Source organism: Nannospalax galili, unplaced genomic scaffold (assembly GCF_000622305.1).
Source record: "Nannospalax galili isolate Female #2095 unplaced genomic scaffold, S.galili_v1.0 scaffold286, whole genome shotgun sequence".
In the NCBI taxonomy this organism is placed as follows: domain Eukaryota; kingdom Metazoa; phylum Chordata; class Mammalia; order Rodentia; family Spalacidae; genus Nannospalax; species Nannospalax galili.
Window position 1 is genome coordinate 2447080 of NW_008359442.1, and position 16984 is coordinate 2464063.

General features: G+C 39.3%; 1 protein-coding gene across 2 annotated transcripts in view; it reads right to left on the minus strand.

Moving 5' to 3' along the window:
• Window positions 1-16984, minus strand: part of Eml6 (EMAP like 6) — a 332332-nt gene that overhangs the window by 193751 nt on the left and 121597 nt on the right. For both annotated transcript variants that reach the window (XM_029558630.1, XM_017795582.2), the window contains exon 3: window positions 6280-6439. In XM_029558630.1, the coding sequence (XP_029414490.1) occupies window positions 6280-6439 (160 nt within the window). The remainder of the gene's footprint in view (window positions 1-6279; window positions 6440-16984) is intronic.

Here is a 16984-nt window from a genome sequence, read left to right on the forward strand (position 1 = left end):
AAAAAAAAAAAAAAAAAGAAAGAAAGAAAAGAAAGGATTTAATACCTGAAAAACAAAAGTGAGTGATGGGAAGATGGGAAGATTATCTACTAGAGAAGGGCTAGACATTGAATTTCTTGTGAATAAACTGGTGTCCCAAACTCCATTCTAATCCCCAAGTTAATGATATTACTATAGATGGCTTCTAATAGATTATATAGACATTTCAGTCCTAAAAGCCACTGCTCATTTGTTCCTTTTCAATACAGTATAACACAGTATACATATGTGCAAGTCTCGTGTGGTTGCTGATAAGTCAGTGGAATTCTTAGGAACAGAGCTTGAAGGGAGGGTCTGTAATTCATTTAAATTTTTAATTTAAAATTTTTATGATGAAAGAAAGGCATGGTGACTCACATCTGTGATCTCAGCTCTCAGGAGAGTGGAGCAGGAGGTTTATGACTCTAAAGTCAGCCTGGGCTACAGAGTGAGTTTTAAGCTGGGCTGGGCTGTAGAGTGAGACCCTAGCTCAAGAAAACTTCTTAATAAAAAAATAGAGGCAGGATCTTACTCTAGCCCAGGCTGAGTTGGAACTCACTCTGTAGCCAGGCTGGCCTCAAACTCATTGTGATTCTTCTACCTAAGCCTTCAGAATGCTAAGACTATACACACAAGCCACCATACCCAGCCCCTCCCCCAATTCTTTACTGTGTGATTTAGAGAGCTTTGAATTCTGTAGTCCAAAAGACTCACCACATTGTGAAAATTAAAGGGCTTGACAAACACATATAGAATAAATCCAATAAATAAGCCTGATTTTTTTGTTCCTGAATTTGTATATCACTAACATGTGAAGTGACTAAAGGAAGAGATATCATCTTAATAATGCACTACATGTTACTTCATCTCCTCAAAGTTCAAATTCAACACATAATCATATGCAAAATGAAAAGTATCAGGTATGTGGAACACCTAAGTCAGAGGTGCTTGCAGGATACCACTAGAAGGCAGAACTGTACACTAGAGGTCTGGACTAGGAGTAAGCAGATTTGCTTTGATATTTTCTAAATACCATAAGTAGATGAGATGTTGGAAAATTAACCTCCTCAAATCTCATGTTTTTCATTTGTGATATGAGTATAAATTTTTTACCATATCAAACTGTGGGAGTTAGTGAAATAACTGAAATCAAGTGATTTTGAAACCCCAGTACTACCCAAGTATAAAAGTACATGGGGTCACATATTTCACTGTTTCAGAGTCTATTAGCTGTCTTGTTGCTGTGATAAAGCACCTGATACAAGTTAAGGAAGGAATGGTTTATTTGGGCTCACAGTTTCAGAGGATACAATGCATCAAGTCAGGGAAGGTACAGAGGACGGACCAGGGGACTAATGGCCACATCAGATCCACAGTCAGGAAACAGAAAGCAATGAATGCTCATGCTCAGCTGACTTTCTCCTTTTTATTCAGACCACGACCCTAGCTCATGGAATGGTCCTGACCACAGTTAAGATGAGGTACCTCATTCCAGCTAACCCTAATCTAGATAATCCATCACAGGCATGCCTGCAGGAAGCTTATCTGTTAGGTGATTCTAGAATGTGTTAAATTGACAATGCTTACCATCACAACTTCACCCCTTGTCAACTTGACCCCCAAAACAAATCACTTTTAAGCCATAATCTTCCTCTCCTCATCCCCATAGGCTTGTGACTGAGCATTCAGCTCAGCATCTAAAGCTCTCACAGTCTTCAACAGTTACAACACTGTTTAAAAGTGCTGAATCTCTTCTGAGATTCAAGCAATCTCTTAACTGTGAGCTCCCGTACAAAAGAAAAAGTTACATACTTCCAACCTACAACATCACAGAGTCAACACTTCCACTCTAAAGGGGAGGAACAAGAGCACAGCAAAGAAAGGTTGGATCAAGGCAAGACTGAAAGCAGCAGGGCAAACACCAAATTCTACAGCTCCATATCTGGCATCCAGGGCTTATGTTGTAGTCATCAGAGCTCCAAAGGATTTAGGCAGCCCTACCCCTCCAGTTTTGTTATCTGAAACAACACACACGTAATCTCTCTTGGGCTGTCTCTACTCCATGCCTCAAGTTTTTCTCAGTAGACATACCATGCTTGTTGCATCTTAACACCCACTGCAACTTATGCTTCAGCATCACACAGCAGCATCTCTGGGCCTCCTGGCAGGGACTCTGATCTAGACCCACTGCCTGGCCTCAGCAGCTCTCTCGAACTGTGGTACAAGACTCCGTAGCCCTCTCCCGCATCCTTGTGTTTTCCTGCCTGACAAAAAAAGTGATCATGTAGACCATTGCACTGCCAAGTTCTGCTGCCAGCTCAGAATGGAGCCTGGCCCCTTTGCACCACAGTTGCAGCAGCCCCTGTGTGCTGACCCTGGGAAAACACCTCCCTAGGCAGTTGCTTTCAAGGATCAGGAAGTCCCTTCAGTGGCATTCTCAGTTTAGGCTCTCTCCTTTCAAATGAATTTGCATTTTCACAAGTTGAAGCCTTTGATGGATGGAGTCTTGTTCACAGGGGCGTTTCTTATCATTCCAATGTGGAGAAGTAAGGGTTCTTTTTAACAATTATAGTCTCCTTCTCAGCATATACCTTGTTAGCAACTTTAAACTTCCTTCAGGTCTTTTTTTCATCAGGCCACACATTTTTGATGTCTTTCTGCTCCATCTGTTCCTAATTTTTCCACTACAGACCTGGATAAGAGTCAGGAGCAATAACCATACCAAAGCCTGAATATTATCCTGCCTTGAAATTTCCTCTACCAAACAAATTAATCCATTATTAACTCCTATATTCAGCCTCTCTTGAGTTCTCGGGACACAGGCAGGATACAGCCACATTCTTTGCTAAAATATTACATAACTGGCCTTTGGCCTAGTTGCCAACAGCGTTCTTGTTCCCTTCTGAACCCTCAGGAGCCAGACCCCTGCTCACATTTCTCTCAGAGTTCTTCTCTTCCAAGTTCCCACCAGAATGTCACATTAAGCTCAGCTTATAGTACTTAATCATTTTTCTAGCCCAAAGTTCCAAACTGTTCCATATTCCTCCTGTGGATCAATTCCAAAGGCCTTAGAACCACATGGCCAGGTTCATCATGGCAAAGGCCAACTTGCCAGTACTAATTTTCTGTTATTAGCTACTTGTCTCATACTGTGACAAGATACCTGACAAAACCCAACTTAAGGAAAGGTTTTATTTTGTCTCACAGTTCCAGGGGATACAGTACACTATGGCAGGGAAGGTATGGCGGAAGGAGCAAGAGACAGATGGTCACATGATATCCACAGAGAGCAGAAAGTAATGACGGCTCGTGCTCAGTTCACATCCTCCTTTTTATTCAGTGTAGAACATAACCCATGGAATGCTGTCACCCATAGTTAAATCAGGTCTTCCCATTTTAATTAAACTGATCTAGATTATCCCTCACAGGCACGCCCAGGGATTTGTTTCCTAGGTGATTCTAGAGCATTTCAAACTGACATGATTAACTATCTCAGAGAAAGAGCATTCATGCCCCATGAACATAAAATGGCATGTGGAATAACAGAGAGCCATATGGGGCTACAAGTACATGTATTGCTATGTAGGGATCATTCATGTTTCTTCATTAGGAATGGTTTCCATTGGGAATATTTTGCATAAAAAGCATAGCTTCTGTGTTAATCACCATCTGCTGCATAAGGAAACTTCTCTGGTGAGGGTTGAGAGATACAGTCATCCTAGGTGTAGAGGTTACATTGAAGATGTGTCACTTAGGGTTAAGTGTCTCACAGACACTTATTCTCTGTGTTTGACCAGTTCTGGAACTCTGTAGTAGTCCCCATCTGTTACAAAAAGAAGCTTCCTTGATGAGGAGTGAAAGGTATACTTGTCTGGAAATATGAGGATGCATATTTAGAATAAAGTAAGAAATTACATTGTTCTAAGGCTGTGGCAAAAGTAGGTTTTTTGCTAGGCTCTATGACATCTCTAGCCATGTTAGGCTATGTTTACAGTACCACACGAGTTCCCTACGGAAGTGGGTAAGAAATCCCAACAACCTAAGGAACGTTTGGCAATTGGGAACACAGATCAGACTTTATAAGTTGTTTTATATATGGGGAGAGGTGCAGATAGGGGAGAGGATCTAAATACTATCAAACTATATTGTATAAAAATTGCAGAAATGCAATAAAAATAAAATTAGAAGAACAATAGCAAAAGCATAGTTGCAGGTTTTAAAATGCTACCTTAAGGAAGATCTAAACTGTAATTTTTCATTGAGAGTTCCAGCAATGAAAAATGTAAGACATGGTTTAAATTTTTATTAATATAAGAAAAGGAGAGTGGGTACATTCTGTTCAGTTTGTTCTATTCAGTTTATTTTTAATATAAAAATAAGTTAACAAACATTGGCAGTGACATTCATTTTTCCTGAGTAAAAAAAAAAGCCAAAGAAATCTGTTTTGATCATTTGTAGTGACAGCCCCAAAGCTACCTGGAAAAGAATTCCTATTGCCTTTGTCAATTATGAGGTAATGGGGAATTTGTCATTTCTAAATATTAGCAGATTTCAGTAAACTCTCTCAAGAGAATACAGCAGACCTGAAGCAATAACAATCAACAAGCCATGAAATTCATCATGGCAAATAGGCTATTTTTCTGAATTGACAGCTACAAAAAAAAAAACAAACAAAAAAACCCCACACAGTCCACCCTCTCTCCACTTGTCCAAATGGAAGCTCTAGAGAAATAGCTAGGCTTCTAACATGAAATGGACAAATAACATAAATAAAATAACATGACAAAGAACTAATATTTAAAGCTGGATTTCACTCTACTGCATCTCTTTTTTGTGATACTTCAAAACAAAATTTGATAGATATTCGCTCAAATAGAGAATATGCATTTAAGTAAACATGTATGTATACATTTATGCTTGTACATATGCATTCTAATATATTCATTTAATTTAACCATACATAGTAAGTCTAGTTCTACAAAGAAAATGAACCAATGCTCCCTCACAACAGCAGAAAATAACAATTCAATGTTAATTATATTAAAACAATTCAAACCAGGTCAACTCCTTTCAGCTAGAGAATTTCTTATAAACTCTTAGTTTAATCAAACCTCTGTGAAGAATTTCATGGATCTTTCCATGACACTGACTTAGAGAATTAAAACTAAGATTTGCCAAACACTGGATTGAAGGAATTAACTGACATATGGAGGGTGAAAGAGATAGAGGGAGGGTAATATAGGAACTGATGAAGGCTGGAGAGAAAGCAAAAAGGTGAATGCAACTAGAGCCAGGACTAACTCCTCTGTGTTTCCATTCCCTTTTCTAAAACATAGTAACCTCTTTTCTGTCAAGTGTTGCTGTGTGTACAAGAAAGAAAAGATAACTTTGTGGGCACTGGGAAGACTTCATGAAAACCTTTGAAGTATCTTCAAAAAGTGGGTCTCTTCAAGGGGCAGGTGAGCAGGGTACTTTGGATGAGGAGTTCAGCATAAGACAGGGCATGCAGTCACAAAGGCACACTGGTAGACAAATCTTGCTAACCTATCCAATTTGACTAAATGGGAAAAATAGAGACAGGAAGTCAGCTAACTTAGACTGCCCACCTACAAAGCATAGAATTCATTCAGTGCTACACCAAGCTTTTGTTGGTTATAAAGAATGCTTTGACATTTTCAGCTGGTAAAATGGGTTAAGATATTGTGAAGACATTACTTAAATTATATTAGACATAGCTCTCCCTTGGAATTTAAAGGACAGTGCTAGAAAATGAGAGGGGAAGGATGTATGCAGGAATTGTTATAAAGAAACAAATATACAGAATTGGTGACTCTTTGAACTGGAGGGGGCAGAGAGAAGGGAGAGTTAGAGACCTCAAGGTGGATTATCAGGAAGTGATGTATCTTATGAAAGTAAGGGGTATGCACAATGCTCCGGGCTCGAGATCTGTGAAAATGGCTTGGTCCAGCCCTTAATCCAAATAAGATACTAATAATGGATGATCAAGTAGAGTTGCTAAACCATAGTGGACCTAACTTTGAGCTCTTTTTATGAAGGCTTTTAACCAGATAGTAAAGTGGGACTAGGGAAACCAAAACTGGAGCCTATTAAGGGTACCACTAATAGTACTACTAGCTTGACAGGTCAGAAATTCTAGAAGGTTGTCAAGGTTGCAGCAAGGGTTAGTAACTATTTGCATTACAATTTTGGGTGAATCCTAAGAGGTCATTAAAGAAAACATAAACAGAGAGAGATACGCACCTGTCCATCTGAGTCGAAAGCCAGGCACGCAACTCCATGGGTATGGACATCTTTAAGAATAGACACAGTCTGGACATTATAGGAATCCCATATGCATATATATGGCTCCTTCCCAACTTGGCCAGTTGCAATCAGAGTTTTATCTGGGTGTAAGGCAAGGCTGAAAAAGAAAAAGTCCTCTTTATATCCTGTAATTGAACAAAGTTAGATACATTGATCATCCTTTACCCAAATTTGCTTTTCATTTTAAATCATAAAATAAGATGATCTCAGAAGAATGCTGGGTATGGTGGTGCACACCTTTAACCCCAGAACACAGAAAGTAGAGGCAGGAGGATCTCTGTGAATTTGAGGCCAGCCTGGTCTATATAGCAAGTTCCAGGCCAGCCAGGGCTACAGGGAGACCCTGTCTCAAGCCCTCCCAAAAAAAGGTAAAAAAAGGAAAAATGATTTCAGAAGAGTCTAACTGTTCCTAAAGTAATTGATTGCCTGATTAGTGTAAATTAAAATGTTCAGCTTTGAGAAAGAGGCTTAGCAAAGTTTGACGATAATCTTATCTAATCTTGCCTACTTAGTTACCTTGAAAGTCAGACATTACTATGATTGTAAGTCTCTAAATGGAAAATATTTTTTATGGTTTTATAATTGAGTTGTTTTGTTTACTTGCTAATTTTCAAAAGAGTATTGAACTTTCAACCTAACTTCTGACTCTAATTTGAAAATATGCTTTTGTTAAAAAGTCTACTTTTCAATTAATTAAGCCTGGTTGCAAAAGCACAAGGTAGACACCATCCTCACTAGGATTTCAAAGCACAAAAATGTCCCAAGGTCAGGTACTGCTCCTGTGTCTGTTTTCATAGATCACACATTTTAAATGAACATTTCTATTTACATAAGTCACTGTGACACCAAGCAAACTGCAAATTACTACATTTGTGATTTATATAACAATTTTCCTTTGTAGTCCTATCAAAATAAAACTGCCAAATACTAAGCAGTATTTCAAGCACTCTGTAGTGGCCAAGAGGAAAAAGGTTGTCATTGTCAGTGCTAGGTAAAAAGCCACTATGTATTAAATACATTACATAAGTCATACCTTTCTAAAAATGGGTATTAAAATTTTTTTTAAAATAAGGACAGGAAAAAAGAAATTGTGATTTACCAGTAATAGAAAGTTAGCAGATAACCCTGCTCACCCAGTGAACAGAAGTAGGATGTTTCCCAACTTTGATTTTCAGCATCTGTGCACACAGTAAACAGAATCAGACATTTTTCTTTTCGATTTTCAGCATGATATAGAACCTAAAACCTGGATTTGTCTATTACATGCCCCTTACTGCCCCTGATTTTGGGGACAAATTATTTGCTCTCATATATAATGAATACAAAGCATTTAGTACATCGGCTGGCACAGAGTTAGCACTCGACACAAGCTTCATCACCATTTTCGTAACTGTCATTAAACGGATTACAGTACAGTGTAACTTTCAGAAACAATCTCCTTGGGGCCTCAAAGACGACTCGGTAGGTAGAGTACTTGCTTGGTAAATATGAGAACTGAGTTCGGTTCCCCAGAACACATGTAAAAGCCAAATGTGGTAGTGTACACTGTAACCCCAGCAATGAGGGGTGTAGACCTGCAGATCCCAGGGGTCACTGGCTGGCTTGTCTAACCAAAATGGTGAGCTCTAGGTTCAATGAGAGACCCTGCCTTAAAAACTAGGGCAGAGAAGTGATTAAGACAGCCCTCCACACGTGACCTCCTCATGTGACCTCCATACATGTCCATATGGGTGAGTACACCCAGATGCTCATCTATCTAAAATGAGTCTTCTTTAAATGTGAGTCTGACATACAACAAATACTTTCTATGAAATATATCTTCGGGTGGCTGATGAGATGGCTCCAGGGGTAAAGGTGTTTGCCACCAAGGCTGAAACCCTGAGTTCAATTCTTGGAATCCACATGGTAGGAGAAAAATGATTCCCACAAACTGTCCTCTGACCTCCATGCATGCACTGTGGCACTTGTGCACCCACATGCACACATACACAAATAAATGTAATTTAAATCAATAAATTATGAATATTCTTTTAAAATATGTCTCTATCTATTGATCTATTTTCTATCCATCCTCAGGAATCTCTAAGGAATATAAATGATAACTCATAGAAAAAGGAATCTTCTCACAACAGTGAATATAAGAACTTTAACACTTTTCAAGTTTGTAGAATACTTTAACTTTCAGAATTACTGAGAGACGATCTTAAAAATATAAATCTTCCAATCACAGTTGTGTCAGAATGTATCTGGTGTTTGATAGTATACACATGTGTTAGTTGGCTTTCTGTTAATATCATAAATAAGATAACCAACTTATAAAAAGAAATTATTTACTTGGTCTCAGATTTACTGCTTTCAGACTAAGAGCTGTTGGTCACACATCAATAGTGGGGGGGGGATACTCACATCATGGTCAGGAAGGGAAAAGGAAGGAGTCAGGGTCCCATTAGCTCCTTCAAGGCCTATCACCCCAGTGATCTACAAACCTTCCTCCAGGCCCCATGTCTTTAAGGCTCCACCACCTTGAGTACCACCCATCTTGGAGACCAATCCTTTACCACATGAACTTTTGGAGACATGCAAGACCCAAACTAGCAGTAGATGTCATAGAAAACTGCCAAACAATTATGGAATGTCATATGGAATCTCATTAATGAAGCAGACAGAAGATGTGTAAAATTCATATTTATGACATAATGGCATATTTTAGCTAATTCAGTCAATAAAATTTTAGGGATTTGATATGCCGAGGAGCAACAGATACAAAAATAGAAATCACACCCCCACACACAAAAGAGCCTTATTTCAAGGACAATGTATACAGTGACATGGAAAAATGGAGGAGTACCCAGCCACTCAAGATAACATTGCGGGGGCAGGGGCTACTTTACTTCATATGAAAGATAAGGTGCTAATGCACATTTGTTGTGAAAAGACAATTTTGACAATCTGACTGATAAGGGGCAGGAAATAATATGGTTCCAGCAGGCAGAGGTAACTCATGAAAGTTCATAACCAGGCCAGGATATTAGGTTACTAACAGGACATAATGTGAGATGCACATGTGACGTGCAGAGGAAAGAAGAACAGAACTGTGAGGTGTGTTTGCAGGAGAGGCAAGAAGCTGAGTAAGTGCTAGGTGGGCGATGGAGAGATGAAACAGGTAAAGGATGAATCAAGAGCTACTTTAGGGGAAAAGAGAGATAAATAAGAGTGAGGAGTTTGGGTGTGTCCAAGCTGACAGAAGGTTTTGGCTTGGGCTTTTGGATTTATAACACATGGAGCTTGTCTACTATAGACTTTAAAGTCTGTGATCCTCATTTGGGGAAAAAAGATGGTTTTAATTCCTTCCAGAGTTTAGGGTAGTGTCAGGCTTGGAGACCTACCACCTATGAAGAAAAGGATGTGACATGACTGAACATTTAATGAGGGCAAGGGTTGCTGTCCATCCTCTCAACAGTTTTTGGACTATCACAGCAGAATAAGCATTATGGAACATTTGCTGAAGAGGGATTGAAGGATGTCAACAAACAATCCTGGCTGCCATATTGTCTCTCTCCTCTCCTATAGGTAACAAGCCCTGTTCAGGAACTAGAAAATAAAGGGGAATGAGAACACTTTGCATGGCCAACGCCACTTCAAGTAACAAACTCACTTGCTATGATCATAGCTTCTATTTTATTTTACTTTATTTTATTTTATTTTATTTATTTTTTGTCTGCTTGTTTGAGACAGGGTTTCCCTGCAGCCCCTGCTGGCTTGGATCTAACACAGATCCACCTGCCTCTGCCTCTCAAGTGCATAGCTTCTATTTTAAATGCTTGACACAGCTGATGGATTCTTAGGATTCTGAAGTATCTGGGGCAGGGATGGGGGGTAGAAATCACTGATCATTCTAGATTATTGTTTTTCCTCTAATTCATGTTCCCTAAGTTTTCTCAGGTAACTCTTAGAATGAGGGAGGTAACAGGAGAAACAGATATGACAAATCTTTAAAGAAGCTATTATGGTTTGGATAAGAAATACTCTAGAGGTTCATGTGTTAGAGACTTGGTCCCCAGTACAACAGTGTCAGAGGTCAGGTTTAGAAGGTTGATTGTGAGAGCTTTGACTTAATAGATTAAACCACTGATGAATTCTTCTTTGCCATTTGAGTACATTAACAAAGTTGACTATTTCGACTTTTTTAATCCCAGAATCTCTGATTTCACTTGCCAGCTTGCATGCAACATGCTTACTTAGAGAGACTTAAAGTATTATTTACTCATACCCAATGTCAAGAATAGAGAAAACAGGGGTCCGAGAGATGGCTCAGCAGTTAAGAACACTGTTCTTCCAGGAGACCCAAGTACAATTTCCAGAACCCACATGACGGCTAACAACCACCTGTAACTCCATTCCAGGGGATCCAACACCCTCTTCTGACCTCTGTAGGGCATTGCATGCATGTACATACATGCAGGCAAAACACTCATACACATAAAATAATAATAAAATAATTTTTAAAAAACAATAGAGAAAACAGGGTGTGGGCTATAGCTCAAGGGTAGAGTGTTTGCCTAAGCAGCACAACATGCCTAGCATATTGTGTTCAATCCCCAACACCAAGAACAAAACGAAGAGAAGAACATATACATCTCAATGGTAGACCATTTGCCCTGCATGCCATGATATTAGATCCAATCCCCAGCACCAAAGAAAAAATAGGAGCAACAAAGAAATAGACAACAACCTGTATTCTTCCAGCTTCCCAGAATCCCCTCCTTCACCTGGGTGACAAAAATGATACCACCTGTGTGTTCCCTACAGCACAGGCAGGTCAGATTTCAATTTTATCTTAAATTTGCCATTATTAATTCAACAGTACTTTTAAAACTTTGTAAGAAAAAACCTTATGAATTCCAACCACTGGATTCATAAGAACACAATATATGGTATCAGTAATTTGCTTAAGGCAAAACAACTTTTAATAGGTTTAAGTGACCAGCAGGGTATCTACTACCCCTTTCCCAACATATCTGCATTTGTGAATTCAAGACCTTCATGAAGAATCATTTTCAAAAGGTCTTCTTTCCTAATTCCAAAACATCTTAATGTCAGTCCAGAAGCATTTTAAAGTACAGGTGTATACATATGAATGGATTTCCTCATATGAAACCAAATCCACCTCTCCTTACATCATAATAGCTGTTTGTTCCTTCTATAGAGTGCACTGAGCCAAAGCAGCCACCCCACAGTAATGCCTTTAGACCAACAAGCAGATGTAAGGACAGCTCTCTGTATCCAGTTAAGGGATTGACTGTAATCAAAGGTATCCTGTCTCCTGAATTCTTGGATGTGGGACAATATTTCATGAGATAAAGCCAAGGACTGTGTCTTCCCACTGAGAAAAGGATCCAGGTGGAAAGCACCATTTCACTAAGTACTTCTATGCTGAGCTGCAGTGCTGTTGTGATTCATCCTGTGACTGTGAAGCACTGTGGCACTTACCTGCATTTCAGGTCTACCTGCCATTCGAGAGTCCATAAATCTAACTCTTCGCTGTTCGAAGAAATCTTGTGCTTCATCAATTTTGCAAATTATAGCAACAGCAATGTCATAATATTAAAACTTCTTAAATTGACTGCCTGTCATCATAGCTGTTAATCAAATGGAAGCTTCATTCCACACCCACACAAAACAGCATGGTGACATTCTGTTTTCCTTTCGGTACTTGGTTTATTGCAATCGATTAAATTATACACACAGCAACAAGAAAGGGATCAAGCTTTGAGAGAACTGTTTTTCTCTATGTATATATAAATCAAGTTCCCCTGGGAAAACCCATCTTCTGTTACCATAGCAATAGAAAGCACTGTAGAGCAGGACTTCCATCAACTTATCCATGAGAAGAAATTGATTTGTTTCTATAGCATGTCAGGAGGGCAAAAGCCTATCTTCCTGAGATCAGATGAGACCAGGATGATTTCCAAATACGTTGAGGAGGGGAGAAGATGAGAATAACAGGGTTGTGGAAAGAAAATCCTTGCTTATGAGGTTGGGCAAAGCCCACTATCAACACCAGTCACTCTGGATTCCCTCAGTAATTCAGTAATTCTCTCAACACCATTATTTTCATTTTTTAATGATGGTAGTCTTCTCCCTCCCATCCTTGAACATAACACTGCAAGGCTTTCCCATGTTGTAGGCAGACATACGCAGCTTATTAGGCTGGGCCCTGGGTAGAGGGGAGCTGCTGCTTTGTGGGCTTAAGGGGTAGTGACCTGGTACCACTATATATACATCTGCAAGGTAGAAAAAGCAAAGGAAGGCTTGATTTGAATACAGTGGTCAGAAAGTAGTGGAGTCTTAGACAAGGGAGATTATGCTCTAATTTTGGTCCCCAGGGATGTGCTTGGGACTGGGATACAGGACCACCACCAGGATTGCAATGTCCTTTGACACCATGGAGAGGGTCTTACCTTCTAGGTAGGCCTGGATGGATAAGTGGGAATGATAGTCACTCAGACAATGATGGGATCCTTTCCATTTTCTTGAACTGCATATGCTGCAGTGTACTCACATAACTCATGGTTGAACAAAGTTCCACAAACTTAGCTTCCCCCAAAGCACTAATGAGACTCTGTAAGGGACTAAATCCCTAAGAAGCACACAGGGTCCCTAATTAATAATAAAGATGGTGCACTTTCTGCTGCTCCTTGGTCTGAAACAAACACCTGGCTGGCTTTTTCTCCCACTGGCAGGGCCTCTTTATCTAGTTAACTGGCCCAAACCAGTTTAGATAAGACCAAGGCTGTTGCTATAACCTATGGGCTCTCTTTGTTTAAGTTGACCAATCCAAAATAAGGGGAGGGAGACCTGCCCGACAGCAGCAAACACACTAAGACCCAAGCCCTCCAGGGGTTTTGGATGTTCAGTTTCTGAATCTCTCTCTGTGTGGATATATATTAGTCATTTTTTTCTAAATAAAGTCTGTTTGCCTGTTGCTCTCTGCTGTGCCTGAGAGTTGCCCTGCCTTTTAATTCTTTAATTAGTAGAGAAAATGAACCCAATCAAGACCCTTAAACATCATATTAAAAAACCCATGACTTAAAAATAAACATAATGCACATCAAGTGTTGTATACCGTACGCCATACTTGTTTTGGTATGGAATTATATTCCAGGAACACCATCAAACTGCATTAAGGAGAAGTTAAAATTGTAGTAATTTGGTGGCCTGGGATCAGAGCATGAGGGGCATGGCTAAAGTCAGTTTGGACTGGCTTGCAAAAAGTGACTGTTATATTTTAATGATTTTTGTGAACCAGTTGTTAAATAACCACTGTTAAAAGTCCTATAAATATATAATTAAATAAACCATATTAAAAACCAAAGTAATATACTAAAAATTCATCAATGTCCTAAGGTTTCCAATTGCTGTCCAGTCTAAAGGACAGAAATTCTATAGACTGCTGTACGGCTGCAAGTCTCATCCCAACTACATTTCAATATCACATTGAGCTTATGGTCAGATATGGTAGGAGTATTTACATCAAGGAAATCAGCAAATGCTATAAATCAGGGCTTTGTTCTTTGTTTTGTTGATTTAGACTTAAATAAAATGATGAGGCCCAGGGATACAGCTCAGCCACAGAACACTTGCTTAGCATACATGAGGCCCTGTGTTCAACCTCCAACACTGAAAAAGAAAACTAAAAAAGGAACAGTAAATAAATTTAAATGTGTGTTAATTTGTAGCTGTTTCACTGTGAAACACACACACACACACACACACACACACACACAGAGAAAATGTTTCAGTGTTGAAACACTACCTATAGTTCAGTGATGAACTTACTAGTTCACATCACTAGCAAATGACTAATGTTTCAAAGTATGTTTCACCTTTGTCTTATTAACATAAATGGGACTACCAACTAACATGCATGTTAGAACTACATTTGTCAACAAAGTAAGGGCTTTGCGGGGTGGTTGCTGGGGCTATAACCCAGGGACTGAACATGCCAGGCAAGCATTTGACCAGGAAGCTACACTGCCAGTCCAAGACTTTTCTGAATCAGATAACAACGAAGCATTGATTTCTAATCTAATTTTGTTAGGTCATGGTTCAACTGCAACCACAGGTTGACCACAATGACAAGAGTTCAGCAAAAATCAATGAAAACATTCTATGAGAACTGGTTGGTTGTACTGAATTTATAATAGAGTATCATATTTTATTGCTTGTAAATTGGTTGCCATTTATCAGTAAAACTTACAACTCATGAACATGTATGCATACCTTTTTTTCTTGGAGAGCTGGTTGTTCAACAGTAACCAAAGGTCACTGTTACAGAATACTTTCCTACTTGCTCAGGTAATTACTTTACCATGTTTGTACTTGGCCTTTTCTTCAAGAGAATCTCTTGGAAACAAAGGTACACAGAAACTTGAAGCCAAATTCAAAAAAAGATAAGGTTCTAAAATGGTGGTATGAAGTCAAAGTCCCTCTCCTTTCTTTCTAAAATTAACATAAACTTGATCTTATTTTTTTAAGCAAAAATAAATTCTATAAAGATTACGCTCACTTTAAGCTCACTTAGATTTTTAAAAAAGTATTCCAGTAGGCTCTGCTCCAGTAAACTGACTTCAAAATCAAACATGTGGTCTTTGATGCATAGTATTATAAAAATGTAAACAGAAGTCACAAACTGGGAGAAAAAAAGCGTTACAGATATGTGCCCAGAACAGAAAAAGAATGACTATAAACCAATAAGAAAGCAACCTAATTTAAAATATGGCCATGTGGCTTAAACACTGTCAAGAACAATTAAAACGAAAAAGATCAGTGACTGTACAAGGATGAAACAATTGAGATGTGTCCACAATGCTAGTGGGAGGCAGCACAGGAAGGCATTTCTGGAAACAGTCTGGTACTTTCTTATAAAATTAAATATATATTCAAGCCCAATTCAACTCTCCAAAGGAATAAAAACAACTCAACAAATACTTGTCTGTAAAATATTGTTTTATTCATGATAGGCAGAAATTGGAAATAAATGCTCATCAATAGGTGAATGGATAAACAAATTATTGTGTATTTACACAATTAAAACAAACTTGTTCTTTGCAATAAAAAGTAATGAACTATTGATGTATATCACCTGGATTAATCTTAGAAAGTTGTGCTGAGGGGCTGGAGAGATGGCTCAGTGGTTAAGAGCACAGATTGCTCTTATAGAGGACCGGGGTTCAATTCCCAGCACCCACATGGTAGCTAACAACCATCTGTAACTCCAGTTCCAGGGGATCTGATGCCTTCTTCTGACCTCCATGGGCATTGCATGACATGGGTACACTTACACACAGGCACGTAATACACTCATACACACACAAACACACACACACACACACACACACACACACACAAATTTAAGTTGTGCTTAGCAAAAGATCACCAAAGCAGTCCTGAGAATTCCTGAGTCACTAATATTGCCACCACATAAACTCACAAGCTAAAAGACAATGTCTCTGGTTGATAACCCCTAAAAATAAAGGCTTTAAAAAGTAATTTAGACTTCTGAGTAAAACTAAAACTGGAAGCTGCCTATGTGTGACCCAGAGGAGAACTATCAGGAGGAGAAAACAATAGACTGTTCCAAGGAGAGAAGAGGAAGCACTTCAGAATTCACAAAAGGAGTGATAGGATAGGACAACTGAAAGCAAGGAGACACAGTAGCCTGACAGCCAGAAAGAAGTAGGCCAAGCTCTGCCCAGCTCCAGCTGGAGGGCTCCCTGGTGGGGGAGGGCAAGTAGAAGCCTCCTCCCAAAGCAGTTTGTTTCTGCTTTCTTGAGTGCTACTGGGGATGAGCCCTCAAGAGTGGGCTGCTCATGTAGAGAAGATCCCTAAACAAAACAGGAAGAAACAGCCAAACTATGGTGATTAAACTCTACTGTGACCATCCAAAGAGGTTTAACTGAGGAGGAAAAGTCCACTTTGAATGTGGGTGGTGTCATTGTATTGACTAGAATTCCAAACTGAATAAAAGGGGGTAAAGAAAGATATAATTTAGCTGGCAAAATGCTTGCTACATAAGCAAGAAGACCTGAGTTCAATCCCTAGAACCCACATAAAATAGTTGGTGTGGTAGTGTGTTTATACTCCTTGCACTGGGCAGGCAGAGACAGAATCCCTTAGATTAGCTGGCCAGCCAATTCACCAATTATGATGAGAGCTGCAGGCCAATGAGGAATCTTGTCTCAAAAAAAACAAGGTAGGTGGTTGGAGTGGTTAAAAAGTACTTCCTGTACAATCATGAAGACCAAAGTTCAGATCTTAGCTAGGTGTTACATACACAGTCATACACACACACACACACACACACACAGCATGGTATGCATATACACAGGTACATACACACTCAATTTATTGAGGAACAACATCGAGGTTGACCCCTGACCTCCACACATGTACAATATGTGAATACCTGCACATACATGTGCACGCACATGCGCGCGCGCACACACACACACACACCACCACATATACAAAATAAAGCCAAAAAGGAGAAAGTGAGCTCAGCACATCTTCATCTCTCTCCTCTTCCTTAACAGTAGACAGTGTGAACAGCCACTTACACTTTTCTGTCATGTTTACTGTG